General features: G+C 30.8%; 1 protein-coding gene across 1 annotated transcript; it reads right to left on the bottom strand.

Moving 5' to 3' along the window:
• Positions 1-211: 211 nt before the first annotated feature.
• On the bottom strand, positions 212-839 carry LOC120164946 (ethylene-responsive transcription factor 1B-like). Its single transcript, XM_039174569.1, has one exon. The coding sequence runs from the start codon at positions 837-839 to the stop codon at positions 225-227; it is 615 nt and encodes a 204-aa protein (XP_039030500.1). The 3' UTR covers positions 212-224.
• Positions 840-20,616: the final 19,777 nt, after the last annotated feature.

Here is a 20,616-nt window from a genome sequence, read left to right on the forward strand (position 1 = left end):
TTAGATTTGAAACAATACTAGTCAATAGATTTTGAGTTGAATCTCAGCATGCAGTTTTTTTATGCAAACTGGGTTAAGAGGATTATTATCGTCTCTGTAATATCTAATCTGGATTAACCGATAAATAAATCTGATACAGTGATTAATTAAAAAAAATCATCTGCACAGATATTACAATAAACAAGGATAAAACGTTTTTTATTTATTTCAGAAACCCAAATTAATTACCAAAAAGAGTAAGAATTATCAGAAATACTGAGAAGTTGTTCCAAGTAATCAGCTCCTAAATCCTCAAAAACCACCCGATTCTCCTTCTTCACCTTCTTCATCGTCCCTCTCTTGTTCTTCAATGAATGCCTCTTCTTCATTGCCAAAACAGGCGAACACCCTTCTTCGAACCCATAGTTCATTTCTTCGAGCGATCGATAAACTTTCTCCATCGGGAAATTGAGTATAGCCATGGAACCTCGCATCGCCAATGCAGCTCCATCGTAGGCTAAGGCAGCAGCCTCGGCTGTATCAAAGGTTCCCAGCCAAACCCTCACGCCTTTCCTCGTCGAATCCCTTATTTCGGCTGCGTATTTCCCCCATGGCCTCTTTCGAACTCCTCTGTACGAGACTTTCTCTTCGTTGATGGCTTTCGAGTTCACTTCGTCGTCTCTAGGGCTTCGTTGATAGCTCTCGGGCGCTGCTTGGTTTAGAACTCCGAGTAGAAGCATCTCCTCGGAGTCGTTCTCGTTGAAAGGAAGGGATTGGCTGAATGTTTCTTGAGAAACCAAGGAATAAGATGATTGGGGAGAGAATTGAGAGTATGGGTATTGGAAATATGAGGAATCCATTGATCAGTTTTCGAATTTCTTGAACATTTCAAGGACTTAGGGGATGATAATATATACAGGACAATTGAGGACGAAAACGGGATAAAATTAGATGAATGCAAAGTAGGGTTTTCAAAACAAACATTATTGGGGGGAGCAGATGGGACAACGCCATGGCGGCCGGGTCAAAAACAAGTTTTCAAGAAACTTGACGTCAGCTTGATGATTTCATCAATGGCTACCCACTTGCCACTAATAACAAAGGTACCACTCATGTATAGTGGCTATGGAAGATTCAGATTATGAATCTGCATACGGTACAACATCTCAATAATGTCCAAAACATACTGAAAGAGTGAGTTTTGGTTTTTGTGTTTCTGTCCTTTTGGATTGATGTAATTTATTCACCCCCAAAATATAAGTTGATAAATGATAAGAAGCTGCACACATTTGGGTTTTTCGACTTATTATCATAAATCAGGTTAAATTCTGTGCAACTTTTTGGAAATACTTGTAGATATTATAATTTATTTTTGTATGCACTATTATATTCAATCTATTATTATCATATAGAAATAAGATATTTTATAAATTTAATATAGTAACAATTCAAGAAAAGAAAGACATGCAAAACTAGAATTATAATCTTTTGCTTCACTATATTTCACTTGATTATCACTTAATTCCACATAAATCAATTTGTCATATAAATCAGGTTACTTTTGCTTATGTAGTAGATTTAATTAATCATGTTTGCTCTATAGTTTTTTCGCATCAATTTTACCCTCGAAACTGTTTAGGGATATCATCATGCCTCTCGAAATCCATTTTGATTAATAAAACTGTTAGTTTTATGTGCCAACAATTTTTACGTCAACCAAAACTAATGATGTGGCTTGTTCATGATATGACATTTATTAAAAAATAAATTATAAAATATTTATAATATTTACGAAATACATTGATTAGAAAAAATCTATAAAAAATTTGACCTAATCACTTAGTTTCACTTAAATAAATAATAAAATTTGGATATTTTTATCGTGGTGTTCAATAAATGTTTTAACATAATCCCTTAATCCACAAATATAAAAAACTCACAGACTAAATTAATGCAAAAAATATAAGGGCAAAGATGATAAATGAAATCTACTACAGTAATAAAAATAACACTTAAGCGATCTTTTAATTATCAATCTGTTCATATTTTATAAAATTTCAAACTTTAAATAAACACACATATATATATATATATATATCATATTTATGAATTTTATCCTAATTTATTAGAAGTTGGATCTAAATATTATTTTCTAGAAGGTTAAGCAGGAAAACGAAACGAAAATTGTATTATATTGTATTGGATAGAATGGCCCATCCTTCTTAAATGCGTGGGTTGGGGATGTGCATGAACCCCTAAATTTTACATTGAAAAATGAAGGGAGATCTTAATTAGCATTTTGTCAAAACAATCGACCCTCCTTCAATTTAATGAAATTTGACAGATTGTTACTCGACGACGTTCATGCTAAGCCCACTAGCAACTTGCGTTTCCCAGGCGGCGCGTTCAACGAACTCGGACGTTAAAAAAATATATCCGATAAATGCAAATGGTAAAACTACTCAATAAGCCCTTGAGCTAGTTTTTTTTAAACAAGTCCACTGGTGGAAATGATGACGTTACACACCGTATAAAGGCGGGATGGCTAAAGTGGAGGGCTGCTACTGGAGTTTTGTGTGACAAGAAGGTGCCTCTAAAACTTAAGGGAAAATTTAATAGAATGACAATAAGACCAGCGTTGTTGTATGTTGGGCAATCAAGAAGGATCACGTAAAGAGGATGGAAGCCGCAGAAATGAGAATGCTTCGATGGACATATGGTAGGACTCTGTGAGACATGACACCAAACTCTGCTATTAGGATGTCATTGGGGATGGTGCATGTATCCGAAAAATTGAGGGAGGAAATACTACGGTGGTTTGGGCATGTCCTTAGGCGACAACCGTCGGATGCGGTCAGGAGGGTAGAGTCGATTACAGTCAACGGTGCCAGAAGGAGAGGACAACCAAGGCAGAAGTGGGAAGACTGCTTGAGATCTGATTTGAAGGATTTAGCACTTAGCGAGGACATGACCTCTGATAGGAAAGTATGAACACTTAAGACCAGGGTAGTCGAGTAGTGTGGGTCACAACCATAGGGTGTATCATATCTATCTTCTTTTAATACCTTTGTAGTAATTGCCATGTGTAATCACCATTTTGACCCCCCATAACAGTAGCTCCACTTTTAGCTTCAACAGCTGCTAACAGCTCCAATAACGACAACCGTCCAGCCATTCCTATACTCCAACTGCTCCGCCGCCTCTACTCTAACTGCTCCGCTGTCATGTTCCCCAATCAAAACACGCAATGAAGATTCCAGAAGAGATGAAGACGACCGCACACTTCATTGAAGCTAAGGTGAGTCACTATCCTAGATCCGGTGACTCACCGAACAAACAGCGTTTTGAAGGCCTATAAAAAGGCCATTTAACCTGCAAATAAGAAGAAAAAAAGAGCAAGCAATAGAACCAATCTACCACCAGCAGTAAAAAAATCGAAAGGAAAAAAGGAGAGAGCTTACCACGCTCATCGGAAAACCAAAATATCGAAGGTATAAATTTAGATCTAGAAAATTCTAGGAGGAAAAACGGAGGCCGGATTCGGCTTTAGGGTGTTCTGATTTACGATTTGGGGGTATTTTTATATTTTTCGGCCACCGTGAATAGTGATCGATGATCGGAATAGTGATCGATGATCGGAATAGTGACCGACGGTGGTTGGAATAGTGACTGACGGTGACCGACTGATGGCTAAGTTTAGAGAGAAGTGAGAGCTTCTCTCTCTTTAGAGAGAGAAGCAAGAAGAAATGAGAAATTTTGGGAATTTTAGGCTATTTAAGGTCTATTTATACCCTCCTCAAAACTACGTCGTTTTGGGGAGGGACTTTTGTGTAATTTCCATCTGGGAAGAATCACGCGTGTAGCCATCTTAGTTTTGTAACTTTCTATTTCAATCACTAAAATCAACTTCTAATTATTTCAATTCGGCTTTATAGTTTTATTTAATTTATAATTTAGTCACTATTATTATACTTACATATTTATGATAAAAACTTTATTTAGTCCCTAGTAATTTTAATAAAACTTATTTTAACCCGAATAATTAATATTGAGGCTAAATTACACTGTTAGTACATATATTTTTTAATAATTCAAATTAGGATATTTAGGTTTTATATTTTATATATTTATCACTATTTTTTTATATAATTTTCATTTTGTCTATTAATTTATATATCTTATATTTTAATCCTATAATTTTAGTTTTCTTTATTTTGTCATTGTTTTATTTATTTATATGTTTAATTGCAATTTAATTTATATTATTATCATTTCAATTTCAATATGTTTAAATTATTACTTTAATCATTATTGTTATTATTATTATTTAGTCATATTCATTTATTTATTTTATTTGTTTTTTTATTAAAATCTTATTTATAAATTTAATTTTATAAATTACTTTTAAAAAACAATATTTTAATATATATTTATTTTTCAATATTAAGAAATGACAGTCTTAAAGTAACTGGATGTCTATTTTCTGATATTTTTAAATAAATAAATATTTTAATTTTATAAATTATATATATTAATCTATTTTTTATTTTTAGATAAATGTTTTATTAATATTTATTTATTTTTTAATACTAAGAAAAGAGATGTCTTAAAGCACCTAGAAGTTTTTTTTCTAGTATTTCTAAATAAATAAATATCTTATTTATAAAAATAAAATTATTTTGAAATAGCAGGATTATAAATTAAATACATCTTTGAATATTTAAATTTCTAATAATAGAGACAATTTATAATTATTAAGTACCAATTTTGGGCGTTGTGGGGGTGCTAATCCTTCCTCAAACGTAATCGACCACGAATCCCTTTTTATTATTAAAAAGAACGAATTTTTGGTTAAAACGTAGACCAGTTTATCTTTTAACTAATGTTTTTTTTAAAACATTTCTGTCTATATACATAGATTTTACGCATAGATATATTTACAGGGATTACTTCCCATTACAGACGCGCATATGAAGACTGCATATGACGACTGTTCAACTATGTATTTATTTATACATGCATTGCATTTTATCTTTATTGTTAATTTTCTGACTGCCGGAGGTCTTCCACGGAAGCTGCTCTCAACCTAGTGTTGGAGGCAGCCTACTACCCTACATTCCTCTTACCCCATTGCATATGGGAATAGAGTTTTGTTGTTGTTGTTGTTGTTGTTGTTTTCCACCGGTAGAGAGAAATTTATCCTTTTTTAATAGTATTAGGTGATTATAAACTAATATCTGTTCAGAATTTTTTTTAGTTCATGACAATACATATTATATAAATATAATTGCTCAAACTCGGTTATCTTTAGAAAAATAGTATTTCCTTTTACTGTTAAACCCACATAATGAATTTATAATATATTAAAATCTTGAATATAAATACAATAATATTATGTATAGTGTTTGAACGCTGAATATATTAATTTTATTTTAACTAAGCGCGTCATACTTAAATTGAATCTAAAACATTTATAAAAGTTCAATCCTTTAGATTATTTCAAATTTAATAAAACGATAATTTTCTCCATTTTATTTTTTTTACCAAAACTTTCAAAGCATGCAAATGGTATTACATTTTCATCCAAATTTAAGTATTTTTTTCAGAGTAATGAATTAAAACCTTTTTAATTGGGTAGACAAACTCTGCTAAATGGCTAAAAACTATTGGTTAATATGTTTATTATCCGTTAAGTTGTAGGTTCAATTAGGGATGAGCACATGTCAGGTTTCGATCAATTCGATTGACTAAAAAATTATACATCTTTCATCTGTCCCGATCCGAAAAATATACTTATTAAAAATATTATTTTTATCTAATAAAAAATATGATTTAATTAAAAAATAATAATATATAGAGGTGCATTATTATAATTATCTCTCAATATGCAAGGTAAAATTATATTTTTCGAGTCGGGTCGAGTCTTTTCATCCTGAACTTGAACTCGACCCAATCAAAACATAACCTCTAAAAAACATGACCCGACCGGACCCGAACTCAATCTTTTTCATCGAATCAGATTGTTGCTTGGGTGTAAAATCTAAGAAAGTTCTTATCCACAATATTTTATTATAGGATCAATAATCAAAGAGACAAAGAAAATCTTTTTGGATGGATATGGAAAATATAATAAAGACACGAGTGTCGACTCATTTATAGATATTATTTTTAATTAGATATAGTTCAAACTTATAATATCTTGACCAGATAATAAGAATTGAACTTATACTATTTCAACCATGCATCTTGAAAATGCCTCAAAGTATACTTACACGGTCAAAGATTTACGATCCAAGAGAACTCAGATAATCAGGAGCTTTTACTTTCAATTTTCTTCTGGGAGATGTTGTTCAAAAAATTTGTTTTAAGGGTTTAAATCATTCTTAAACACGTTTTAAGTAAATATTAATGTCATATTACTAACCCCTCTTGTACGTGCATGGTATGATTTGATTTTCTTTTTGTTGTGGTTTCTCATATAGTTTAAATAGTCATTGCTGCTCTACATCGAAAAAAATTAACGATAATAACTATATTAATTAAAAATGTGGACATTTATAACCATTGTTAATTCCAAAAATTAGAGGTTTTTAAGGGAAAAAAACTTCAAATCATGTCAGTATTTTTTAAAGATAGTGACCGTAATAAAAATGAATTAAAAATTGATGATTTTAAGTAAGTTTCAAAAGTTTGATGATTAAAATAAATCTTAAAAAATATAGAAGAAGGGAAGAAATTGGTCATTTTGTTAATGTGAAATAATAAAGGCAAAAATGTCAAAATAATGATGTGGGAATTTTTAATTCGTAATGTACTCATCTGATTAATTTTTGATATAGGGTGTTTTCTAAAGAGTTTTGGGATCTCTCGGCGTATTCAGGGGTGTTCATTATTAGATGGATTTCTATGCGTTTTTAATGGGATTCCAGGAAAATAAATGGCTATTTTACATAAATATCACCTTAACAAAAATTAATTACTTGTTAGATACTGTTTAAGAATATTTTACAGATCTAGCATATTTTTAAATACTTTCTATAAAATTATTCATGCATTAAATTACATAATACAATTATATCTACCAATTACCACTTGACACTTTCTGATGCGTTTTTTGACCCTTTCAAAATCCTATACGTATAGTATATTTTAGGAAACTTTGAGGGTAAGTAATTTAAAATATAAATAATTTTATAAAATATTACAAATCATCATCATTTTGAAAATAATTTTGCAGAAAGATGCGGTACATGTACCACATAGGATTTTGAAAAATATTTATAAAAGTTTTATAACTAATATTTATTTTTCAAAATCCTATGCGATGAATCTGTCGCGCCTTTCTGCAAAATTATTTTTCAAAATCCTAGAATATACTATACGTATAGGATTTTGAAAGGGTCAAAAACGTATCAGAAAATATCAATTAGTAATTGGTAGACATAATTGTATTGTGTAATTTAATGCATGAATAATTTTATAGAAAGTATTTAAAATATGCTAGATTCGTAAAATATTCTTAAACAGTGCCTAACAAGTAATTAATTTCTGTTAAGGTGATATTTGTGTAAAAATACCAACTTTTTTTTAAATGCTAAAGACGTCGGGATTTCCACATTGAATTCATTCAAAGACCTAGAAATCTGATCCACCCCTGAAGACGTCGAGAGATCCCAAAACCATGTAAAAAACATCCTATATCAAAAATTAATCGGGTGACTACATTACTTTGGGAATTAAAAATTCCCACGTCATTATTTGGGCACTTTTGCCAACTCATTTAAGATGATTAGGAAGTTGTGAGATAAGTATTAAAAACAAACAGGGATACATTTAAAAGTATTTTTTATATAGAATATATATATATATATATATATATATATATATATGATAATATAAAATTTTATATGAATTGAGCATAACTTTTTTTAAAAATATATATATTCTTTGAAGTATGAATCGAACGACCTTAGTATAAAAATTGTTATAATTCTTTGAAGTCCAAAATTTGAGGAATGCGAAAACTATGAACGTTGTATGTTAAATAAACAAAAGTAATATTTAAATAGATATTTACTAAGAAAATATCATTATATTTACTCTATATTAATAATAGTAAAAAAAGTTACATCCGCAGATAATAATGAAGTCATGTTTTGTCTAGAAAAGTAAAAAACTTGAGATTATCTAAATATTATTATTTTTATTGAAAATATTAACATAAAAATATTTATTTTAAATAACGAAATTAATATTTTTGATAAAAAAAAATATTTTAAATAATATTTTATCATAAATAATAATAAAAATATTAATATTTCCGATAATATCTTACTATTACCTTTTATTAAGTTTTCATTAAGTTTTCATACAACATAACTACCCATCCCACCGATGTCAAGTAAGAAAAGTGAAGAAAAACCAAAATATCGCGCTGCCTCTCTCTTGTCGTTATTATTATTACCTAGTTTAAACTTTAAATATAGACTTTCATCATTTTCAAATTACTTACCAAATTCCCTTGTCTTATATCACTCTCTCACATTGTCGTTTCAATATTGATCGTGACACAGCATTTATGATCAACTAATTAATTTTAGGGTAAAGTATACTAAAGGTCACTAAACTTTTTTAAAGCTTGCATTTAGGTCCTTCAACTTTTAAAAATTGCAATACAATCCTCTAACATTTAGTCCATTTGTAATATGGTCCACGATGTAACCAGCCGTTTGACGCCGTTTACAATATGGTGACTAAACTTTGCAGGTGCTTGCATTTAGATCCCCCAACTTTTAAAACTTGCAATACAATTATCAATTTCATTTTAAACCCCAAATTCCTTTTCGATCTCGAATTTCCTTTTTTGCTTCTCTCTTCTCATTTTCAATGTAAACTTTTCAGTCCGGGATGTATGGGAAATTCTAATCTATCTTTGAATTCAGTGGAGGTGTTGACTTGAATAAGGGTCCATTGAAAGAATACCCGACCAAGGTATTATCGGGTCCATCAACGATTCAAGGTGTAATGTTATATACAGGTCATCTCAGGTGAAGCATATATGTTCGATGAAATGCTTGTGAGAAAAAAATAGGGTTAGAAATGCAGAGTTGACAAATACTACTAAGATGAACTAAGTATCATTGTTGAAAGTCACCAACAAAACTGAAATTATTTTGTATAAATATCATATAATAATTTATTCATTTAATCTTTGTGGTTAAAGATTTTCCAACATATAATCAAATATAATGAAATCCCAAACAACACCTTCATCTCCTAGTCTCTTTCGCTCACATATACTCTCGTTTGGTTTTTGTTCTTCAGTGTTCCTCCATGTAAAATTATAAACCCAAACAGTGTTTTGTCTTTCAGCTTTTTATTTACAAAGAAAAAATGGAGGAAGAATTGCTGGAACGCAACACCGATTGCGTTTATTTCTTAGCCTCTCCCCTCACTTGCAAGAAGATATTTATCTTCTCTTTTGGGCTATCCGGAAGTAAGTTTTTCCTCTTTTGCACTTTCCCATTTTTAGATCGCATTTTGTGTTTTTTGTTGAATTTTTTATGTTTCTGGAACTGCATGTCAAGGATCTGGATATTCAGTGTTAGTTTTAAACCAAACTCATTTAATTTTATTTCTTTCTTTTTAATCAAAATTTTTAGTACTCCTTATGAAAGATATTCAATCCATCAGAATAGAAGTGAAAGAGGGTCCTAGGCTAAATTTTTTTGATATTCTTGTTTGGGTTTTCTTTAAATCAGGGAATTGGTTGTGAGTATCGACAGGATCAATCCTAGAGACTGCTGGTACTAGTTTACTGGAATTGTATTAATCTGACCTGTGGTTTTTGGCGTCCTATGAGCTCGTATTCTTTTTAATAAATTTTAAAAGTTGATTATGGGACTGATATATCTAAACGAATTGAATTTTTTACATGTTTTGGAAATTTTACTGTTGAATTTGTATTGAATTATAGCTTTAGAAGACAATTATGTATGCACACAACTCGAAAAGCATCATGACAGGGTAGTATATTTGGAGCAACTACTTGATATGTTGCCCGGTCATTGCACATTTGCACCTTCATTTCTGATATATATATGTTTGTTGCAGTGTCGTCTATGTTTTACAATGTCTTTTATTGCTGACATGCCATGAATTTACAAGAACTATGGGGTCTTATGACTTTAGTTTCGCTATCTACTTTAGATTTTCATCATGTTTGACTATTGAGGAACATTAAACATGGAGCATTATAAGCAATTATATGTTAAAAGGGTATGCCATTAATGCATTTGTAACTGGTAATGTTGTATTTGGCATCTAATGTCTATATTAAACAACCCATTTGACGCCTTAGCTTTTGGAGTGACTATGACCGAACCTCTTTCCCTTTATTTATTAAGTCCTCCTTTTGAATGAGTTATTAATTGATATTCTTGGTTTATTTTAGTTATTGCTTGGATGTATGTTGTAATCCTATGAACTAAATCTCTTTACTATTTTTGCAGCCGTTTGATGTGCATACTCAAGTTCTATCCAAACCTATTGGATTGTCATACCAAAGTGCGACAACTACGAATAAGACAAATTGGCCTTGTTACTTTTACTTCAACGGTTTATGCAATAATCGTGATAGGTGCACTTTTCATGTTCAAAGTGTTGTAGTCGTTGGATGTGCATGCAATAAACCTCAAATTTATATTGAAGTAAACACTGCAAAATAGCAAATTCATGTTCAAAATTCCAAAACACTTAATACATTCTAAACTCCAAATTCCAAAATACTTTAATTACATTCTAAACCCAAAATTAAAGTATTTTAGAATTTGAGGTTTAAAATGTAATTAAATTATTTTAGAATTTGGGGTTTAAAATGAAATTGAGGAATGTGTTGCAAGTTTTAAAAGTTGGGGGACCTAAATGCAAGCACCTAAAAAGTTCAATGATCATATTGCAAACGGTGTCAAATAGCCGGTTACGTCGGGGGCCATATTGCAAACGAATTAAATGTTAGATGACTGTATTGCAAGTTTTAAAAGTTGGGAGACATAAAAGCAAGCTTTAGAAATGTTCAGTGGCCATTATTATACTTTACCCTTAATTTTAAAGTTATTTGTATCACACATATTTAAATTATGATTATTACTTTAATTTTGTTTTTAAACTTTTAAATATTTCAATTTCATCTCTTAATTTTAACTATTATTTCGAATTAATCCTCAAACTTTTGAATATTTCATTTTCATTCTCAAACTATGATATTCATTCCAAATTGGTTCCTAAACTTTTTGAACATTTCAATTTCATCCCAAATTATATGTATATACTAATCACAACCCTTGTTAATAAAATCGTTAGGCCAAGTTATATTAGTATATGTTTGAAAAAAAATTAGGTTAAACTATGCTTGAAACTAATTACATATTTGGATGACTTTAAGGATGAACTTGAAAGATTAAAAAGTTTGGGGACTAGTTTAGAATGAGCGTCATAGTTTGAGGATGAAATTTGAAGTTTCAAAAGTTGAAGGACCAATTTAAACAAGTTTCATATTTTTGGGATATATGATGCAAATAACTCTAATTTAAAAAAATAAATTCGGTGAAGGTGGGGGCATGGACCCATTATAATTCTGTTAATGGGTTGGACCGACTATGTTGAATGTTCCACTGCTTTCTCCCCCTTAAATCTAGCTTGGTTTGGGCCTTGTTTTTTATCCGGTCCATCAGTTATTTTTACTATTTATTTAAAGTTAATTTTGTAAAAGTATTATTTTTTAATAATTATATATTTTTAATATTTAATTAATATATGATTTAAGTAAAATTCACTTAGTCAGAGCTCAACACGAACGAGAATCGTAGATTTTATAATAGATAGATTTAAAATTTAAACTTTTAAATGAATGTGATTATTATATGGTTGTATGTTTTAACCCAATTACACTTAGACTTAATTAAGATTAATGGGCTAATAATTTATTTAATTGATTGAGGATTTGGGCCTGAACCAAGTTAAAAAGAGGAGTTTTTTTTATATAAACATGAAAATATAGGGACCTATGATGCTGTTTGTCCATTCACGAAAACCACGAGCTATACCAAAGTTTGATTTTAGGTTGTCTTCACGTGGGATGTAAGGGGGACATGTTAAAATATTTTGATATTTTAAAAGTAAATATCGAAATTTAAATTTATATAGAATAAAATAATAAAAATATTTTTAAATACTGGATTAATTAGAGAATTTAAGTAATTTAAAATGTTTTAAAGTTAATCTTTGTAAATTTTATAATTTTTCTAAATAGAGATATAATACTCATTGAATGAGCATAAATATCCAATAAACAACCAATATTTTTTTCTTATTTTCTTTCCTTCTGTAAAGACTAAAACCAATTCATAAACTAATTTGTGGGGAATGTTGACCTTTGACTGGACCTAGAGCCCTTTACGCCTTGATAATAAATATACCAAAATGCACTTTCTGGGTAATAAAACAACTAATAAACGATTAAATATCTACTTTGAAACATACGTACGAGACGCAAATTAATCCTACAATCTTTTACTTTTAAGTCAAACAATCCAACTTAGTTTGTCCATTTTCTATGAGCAGACAATTTGGAAAAGGAAGAAAATTTTCCCACTCCCCAAACAGTCATTTTCTGTTTCTGTCATGGTCAATTTTGCCACTTCCTGGTTTAGTCTTCATCTCTTCCGCCCGCCATTGCCTATAAAAACAAAGCATTTCGAAGTAACCAAAACCAAACCCAGCTATCTCATGCAAAAGCATGGGGAAACTTAGATATTCACATTGTGATAAAACCCAAGAAAAATCCCATCAAAATCAAATATATTTCGAGTCCGGTGATGGTTAAAGCATGCAGTGAAGCAGAGTTTGGGGCAGTCGTTCAACAACTCACCAGCCAAAACTCTGATATCAGAGAGCATTGCTCAATTACCGAAGAAGCAAATTAAGTTCGTGATATTCCAAAGTTTCAAGCCGATTCGCTTGCAAAGATCGGTGGTCCGAATACATTTCCGTATGATACGTCTTCACTGGAACTGTTCGATGAAAGCTTTGTTTGGAGAAGTGTTGCAGAGAATTTGGTTGGATTTCAATCTCCTTCCATTTTTGTATGATTGTGATTTCAATATTTTTAGCATAACTTGTTCCTATAGCTAGAATTTCTGCAGGAAGATACATAATTTTGTACTGAATATATATATATATATATATATATATTATGATATCCGATAATCTAAAGTTCGATTTTCAGTATTCAAAACTCTTTTCTCTTTTCCAACCTTCATTTGTCAAAAAGAGATGAAAAGTAAGCCTAATTGCTATATAGAATGAATGTAAGAATTAAAACTTGAAAAGTCTTATGATCCCTTTCAATAATACTTCGATCTCCATAACGAACTCAATTCCTATGATCAACTGTTTTTTTTAGTAAAGGGTTTCAGCCTTTTTATCATGCTGACCTCCGGAGCTCCCTCCACCGCCTTCAGGTGACACGACGTCTATCCCGATATCTAGCATGCTTTCGGCAGCCATTTCCCTGCCACAACCGAGCATGCCTACTCCGGAAGAGACACGTAAAATCTGGAAACCCTGCGACCCTGAGTGTGTTATTCAAGAGTAATAATCCGGGACAATAATGGAACATGAGAAAAAAATCAAATTATTTATAAATAAAAGGAGAGGAAAAGGATATTTTCTAGGAAGGAGAAAATATTTTTCAAGTGAAGAATTCTTATTGAATTCTGAGATATGAAAAACTGAGAGGATTGCTCAATATCTATGGGAGAATTTTGAGAGAGTTTTACTCAAATTAAAACCTTTTTAATATATAAAAATATATAAAAATATTTTTTAAATTCAAAATGTTAAATCTGAGAGTTTTACTCTGATCAAAACTCTTTTAATGTCTAAATTTAAACATATCATAATATCTTTTAAATTTATAATATTAAACCCAAGAGTTTTAATCCAACCAAAACTCTTTTAATATATAAATTTAAATAGATAATACTATTATTTAAATTAAATATTAAACATATATTTCCTCCTAAATTTAATATAAATATTAAATCCATCTATGTAATTCACCTTATTTTCCAACAATCCCCCACATGATTGAAATTGATGACTTAATCAAATCATTTTGACTCGATGTGGTGATAGCCTCTATGACTGATAGTTGCATAGGATATGTATGTTTTCTCCTTTGAACCTTCCCTTGTGAAGGTATATTTATTTTACTGGTTAAACAGTAGATGCAATGTCATTGAATTGTTCTGTCGTTTGTATAAACGATGACATACTTCACACAACTACCCCTCTAACAAAAAAATAGTTCTCATGGGTATGTCCCTAAATCCATGGACATCGCCTGGATCTATAAGATTTTGAGAGAATTATGCTAGATAGTCTTCTTGAAGCAGCCCTACTTCACTCTCACATAGGTGACTTATGTTGCTCGGCTCACCACAACACACAATGGTCATTAAAAGCCTAGCTTAGCCTATACCACTTTGATTATTGTTTACATCATAGGAACGAACTTGGGATAAGAAACCCCCCACAGTGACCGTACACAGTTTATGCAATTAGGTTGTCCCTTTGAACCTAGATCTTGGGATATCCAATCAATAAGGTTTTCCTTCACATAACGCCTTTAAATTTCACGGGCTTTAGTTCTCAACTTGATCTCGATTTAACCTTTTGGTTAGTGGATCCACGATGTTATCCATTGATTTTACATAATCAATAGAGATAACTCCATTTGAGATCAGTTGCCTAATGGTATTGCATCGACGACACATATGTCTTGATTTACCATTATACATAAAATTATGTGCTCTAGTAGTTGTTGCTTGGTTGTCACAGTATATACATACTATGGGCACAGGTTTCGACTATTCTGGAATATCCACAAGAAAGTTCCGAAGCCATTCCGCTTCTTCTCCAGATTTATCTAGAGCTATCCATGGTGGATCTAGTTATAATCATTTGTCTTGAGGATTTGCAAGACACAACTCCTTCTCCTAAAGTGAATACATATTCACTTGTGCATTTGCTATCTTGAATATCATATATCCAACTGGCATCGGAGAATCCTTCTAAGACCACATGATCTCTGGAATAATACACCCCCTAATCCCGAGTGTATCTAAGATATCTAGTATCCCTTTTATCCCTTTCCAGTGATTTTCACCTAGATTTCTCATGAATCTTCTTAGAATGCTTTAAAAAAACGATGTATGGTCTCGTACAACTCATGAGATACATAAGTTATCTATGACCTTGCATATTTCACCTAGAAAGTTTAGGCTTCATCGATTGACAGAGGCAGCGGCCGAAAAATGTAGACGCTATCAGTCCGTTAATTTTTCAATGGCGGGTACTAAAATGAAAAAAACTAAATGTTAGGTATGGTTTTTGAAGAAAAAAATAAAAGTTTAGGTACTAATATTATTCAAGCCTAATAATTTAAATACTAAACGTGTAATTTACCCTATGGAAAAAGAATTGCAAAGAAAATATCTTGTTTTCCAACCTTCCAAAAATGAAAGCAATTTCAAGTGAGAACTCAACTGAAAAAGTAGAGGTTTTCTTTTGGTGCAACCAACTTCAGCTGTGATGAGGAATCTTTCTCTTCACGTGTGGATGATATGATATAATCACCAAATGGCCTTTTTCTATTTGATACCTACTCTTTTGTCTTCGCCTAATACATCAAATTACTTTTTCAACATAATTTTGTTTCCTTTTTATTTTTCTTTTTATTTCATTGTAGCATGAATAAATATGACAAACCAAAACAAATAATAATACCTTGGCCCCTACAATTATACTTTGTTTTTATTATAGCACTTGAAGAATTTTTAATTTAACTTATTTCATAAATATATATGTAAATCATCTTTGCTTTAAGAGAATCATTTAAATTGAAACTAATTAATATCTTAACATTTAAATTCAGAAAGAAATTCAAATAAACATATTTTTAATTGGGTAAATTTACCAATAGTCTCCTTTGTTTCATGTATGATTGATTTTGGTCACCGATTTTTTAATTAAATGCGTTTGGTCCCTAACATTATCGGTTCGTCCGATTCAAATCCCTTTATCGTTAATTTCCGTTAACCCGGAAGTATGAGTTGGCAATTAAAAAAAAAACTCAATTCTCGTGTTTCTTCTTCTTCTTCATGGACCCTCTATAATTTCTTCAACTTTCTGAAAATATTTGTTGGGTAAGTATGAATCTTTCTTCTTCTTCTTTTTCTTCTTCCAAAAACTTGCTTCAGCGGTTCTGCTATAACTCAGATCTCATGAAGTTGCATTTAATCACACACACGTACATATAGTTTTTAACCACTACTTTAAAAAATATCCACCTTCTTCTTCTTCTTCTCACTCCTTTTTCTTTCTTTCTTTCTATCTCTCCATAATTTCTCCGACATCAACTCTCATTGAAAACCTACTGACAGTGATTCACTTTGTTTCAAGTTTAACTGCTCAAATACTGGAGCAGAAAGGGTACACTCATTTCACCCCTCACTATATGACTTGGTCTTCCAAAAAAAACCATATAATCTTATTCTTATTCTTCAGTTATATCAGTGATTTTGGTTTCAAAAACCCTGATTTTCCCAAACCAAAAATCAAGCCTCGAAGATCTCACGCTTTTAGTTTCTGATCTTCTCATGTTGTCTTGTCATTACATCCAGAAAGGTTGTCTCTTTACTCGCCCTTCGATTCCCACCAATTCACTCGTTTCTCTCTTCAAACAATCCCTCTCCAAAACGTTGTTGTTGTTCTCTCTTCTCGTCGGTCGTCTTTACGCCGACCAAAAAGGTTACTTTTACATCACCTATTACGACGCCGACGTTGAATTCCACCACGCAACGTGTAAGAAGGGATTCTTCTTCACTAAGACGATGAGTTACAATACCCATTTTAAACCAATCATGGTTGTCCAAGTCACCGAGTTTGGTGAAGGTATCTTCGTCGGTTGTTCGGTTAACCACGCGGTGACTGACGGTACGTCGTTTTGGAACTCAAAGCCAAAGTTAACAACAGCTTCATTAATGGCGACTTCAACGTCGTCAAAATGATAACGTGTACCGTGACTTAATCATCATAATATCAGCAACTACACCACTTCTTTCGACATTCACAACCAACCAAGCTCCACCTTCAGAGAATCCTAGAATTTCACCAGTTGAATAGCGTTAGGTTGAACTACAACGCTAGCACCATCAGTATGAACGCCTCTAATCTCTAAGCCTGTGTCCAAAAGGAGTTGGTGGAAGTTGTCTCTTAGGAAAATTTTAAATTATCAAATATTTTTAAATATATTTTTATATTTTATATTTATAATATATTTTTCTTCTAAAATTTTATAAATTCGTATATTTTAAAGTTTTATAAATCACTCAATCTAACATAAAATTATGCGTGTATCTTTAAACCGAACCATACGCTAACCAAAGTATAAAAATGGGGAGAATATTGAACCAACGCTACCATTTGTCATCACAAATACAAATCGATCAATTAAATGTACCAAAATCCCAAATCTCCGTTAGTTCATTTGTTATGCTTCTAGGTCAGTGCTTAACAACATTAATGAACCATAATATACATTGAACAGTGGTTTGACTGAGCAGCTCGACCTGGTTGAGATATGCCTATGAGTTGACTCATTAAATTACACACTCAATGCCCCCCTCTTGGTTATCTTTCATTTCAAATACATAGGCGTAAAAACATTAATACACTCACGAAATCAATACCATCCAATTAAATTGTTCGTGAATTCCGTGATTTTCTAGCTACATAAAGCCTGAAATTGTACCAAAAAAATTAAAATTATAATGATCATATTGATATTTAAACGTTTTTTAACTGACTTGAGCGTAATATTAAATAAAGTAAAATTAAATTATTTTTTATAATTATTAAAATATTTACTATTTGAAATGTTTTTATAATTATAATTATTTAAAAAGTAGAAAATAAAAATAATTTGCAAACAACAAGTAAATTAATTTTACCCATTGTTTGTCCGTCCCTAGTACCTATAAAGAGTGATATATTTAACCAACAACTAGTTGGTATAGTGATATGAGACATTAAGTAGGGGTGTACAAATTCGGGTATCCTGATTTTCGGGTACTTGCAACATCCGGGTCGGTGATTTCTCGGCCCGTGTCCCGACCCGGATGTTACGGGTACCCGGATTTTGCGGATACCTATTATTTTTTTCATTTTCAAATTATTAATTTTTAAAAAATACACAAATTTAAATGTTCGAAACTTCAAATTATATACTCCAATATCCGAACATAAAATTTAAAAGTTCAAAATATAAAATCTAATAATCCATAATATAAATAATCCATTATATTATATATATATATATAAAACTAACCGGGTACCCGAAAAAACTAGATTTTGTGACCCGGGCCTGACCCGGCCGGATAATATTTTTTATAGAAAATTACCCTGTTTTTTAGGTCCGGGTCGGCGGGTCGGGTAGTTTTGCACACCCCTAGCACTAAGTCCCTTAAGCAAGGTTAGAGGTTCGAATCCTGGCGTTTGCGAATAGAGCAAACTGAGTTGGGAGGATCACCCTCACCTCTACAGTACCAGATCTGGATGAGTCTGTTAATAGATTGGATACTGTGATTAATTAAAAAAAAGAGTGCTATGTTTATGGCTTTTCTTTTGGTAAGAAAAGTTATGCGTAAAGTTGAAACAAAAATGTTAATAAATAGTGTTGGTACACCTAAACCCTTAAAGTAAAATAAAAATGGCCTTAATAATAAATAGCATGGGTACATTTACTTGCTTTCGAGCCCTAAAAATAAGAATCAAATGTCATTGAATTTTATATATTTTCTTACACGATTCCAAAAGAAATTTACAAAAAAACCCCTATAAAGGATATTGAGAAATTAATGGTTTTGATAATGAATTCTTTATTTAAAGCTGATATTTTGTTTGTGATGTCTATATAATATGGGGGGTTCATTTAAAAAAGTAAATAAATCATTCAACTATTTATTTTTATTCTTATTTTAGTCATTGAAACTTAAGAAATTTTAATTTACTTGTTAATCTTTTGATTTGCTCTTATTTCATCATTCAACTTTTTTTTTTCTCTTATTTTGATCACTAAAGCTTAAGTATTTTGATCACTTTGTCGTTAAATACTGACGGTGTTATGGTTGCATATTTTTCTTTTAAAAATAATGATATAACCTCAAAACTTCTTAGTTTTATGAAAAAGAAAACAAAAACTCTAGTTTCGAATTATGCTTTTTGATTTCACGATGATAAAACATATTCTTTTAAATTCCAATGATGAGAAGGTGAAGGCAGAAGTGACTTGTATATTTTGATTCTACGTTGATCAGATGGTGAAGATTATATATCAAAGTGGTGTGATGTTTTATGATTTGTTTATGAGTTTTAAAGTGATTTAGGTAAATACTAAAACTAATAAATTGGCAAGAGATATTAAGACGAGTTTATTCGATATTCTGAGTGATTGAAAAAAACATCGAAGAATGATAATTGCATTGTCGACGTGGCACATGAATAAAACTATAAAACTTTCATCTTCGAAGAAAGAATATAAAATCAAAAAAGGAAAAATGTGGTGGGTGACACATGGAATCCATATCGATAAAAACAACCCACATTAGCATACATGGATGCCATGTCGTGGATGATTTAACAGCCAAGTGATCAAAATAAGAACAAATTAAAAGTTTAACGAGTGTATTGAAAATTTTAAACTTTAGTAACCAAGATAAGAACAAGAGAAAAAAAAATTAAGTGATTAAATTTATAATTTACCCTTAAAAAACTATCTCAGTTTGAATTTATATTTCACTTTTGGATTAATATACGGTTGATGAACGAGTGTACATGAAAATATTTATTAATAATTACAGTGCCCACCTCCCCTCTTTTACTACCAAACCAACCATCCATAATTCCCTCCCACTTTTCTCAACTTGAATTCAAAAATCTACAACCTTTTCAGCTTTTTTTTCCCACCTTCCAAACAGTCCTTTACTGTCAAAATTGTTTTCAATTCACAAAAAGAAAATGGAAAATTTAATTTGCTCCCCATTTCATTTATTTTTGCCTTTTTAGTCATTTAAAAGATATCATAGAGCTCACTAAGATTAATAAATTGAAACACTAACAACATATGTACATTAATTAATTAGCTAATCTACATTAATAATGTTCTACTATCTTACTTATGCTTCTATTCTTCATAGACAATTGGTGTAGCATTTGTTAACTAGTTTGAACTCAATGAGTAGAAATAATTAATGTTCAATATATTATTAGTAAATATTCTTAAATTGTATGGGTAGGTTTCTTTAGTAAAAAACTTGTTATTTTTTGATTTTTTTTCATTTCTTTAGTTTTTATTTCACATTAAAATATTTAATGAAAATTTGTATCTCTTGTGCCATAGAAAATATTCATTTTAAAAAAAAAATCTTAAAACAAATATATTAAAATAATATTTGATGATATATTAAAATAGTTACATGTGCACCAAATATTAAAAAATACCCAAATAAGCTGTGA

Source organism: Hibiscus syriacus, unplaced genomic scaffold (genome assembly GCF_006381635.1).
Source record: "Hibiscus syriacus cultivar Baekdansim isolate YM2019G1 unplaced genomic scaffold, ASM638163v2 tig00111558_pilon, whole genome shotgun sequence".
NCBI classification, from domain to species: Eukaryota; Viridiplantae; Streptophyta; class Magnoliopsida; order Malvales; family Malvaceae; genus Hibiscus; species Hibiscus syriacus.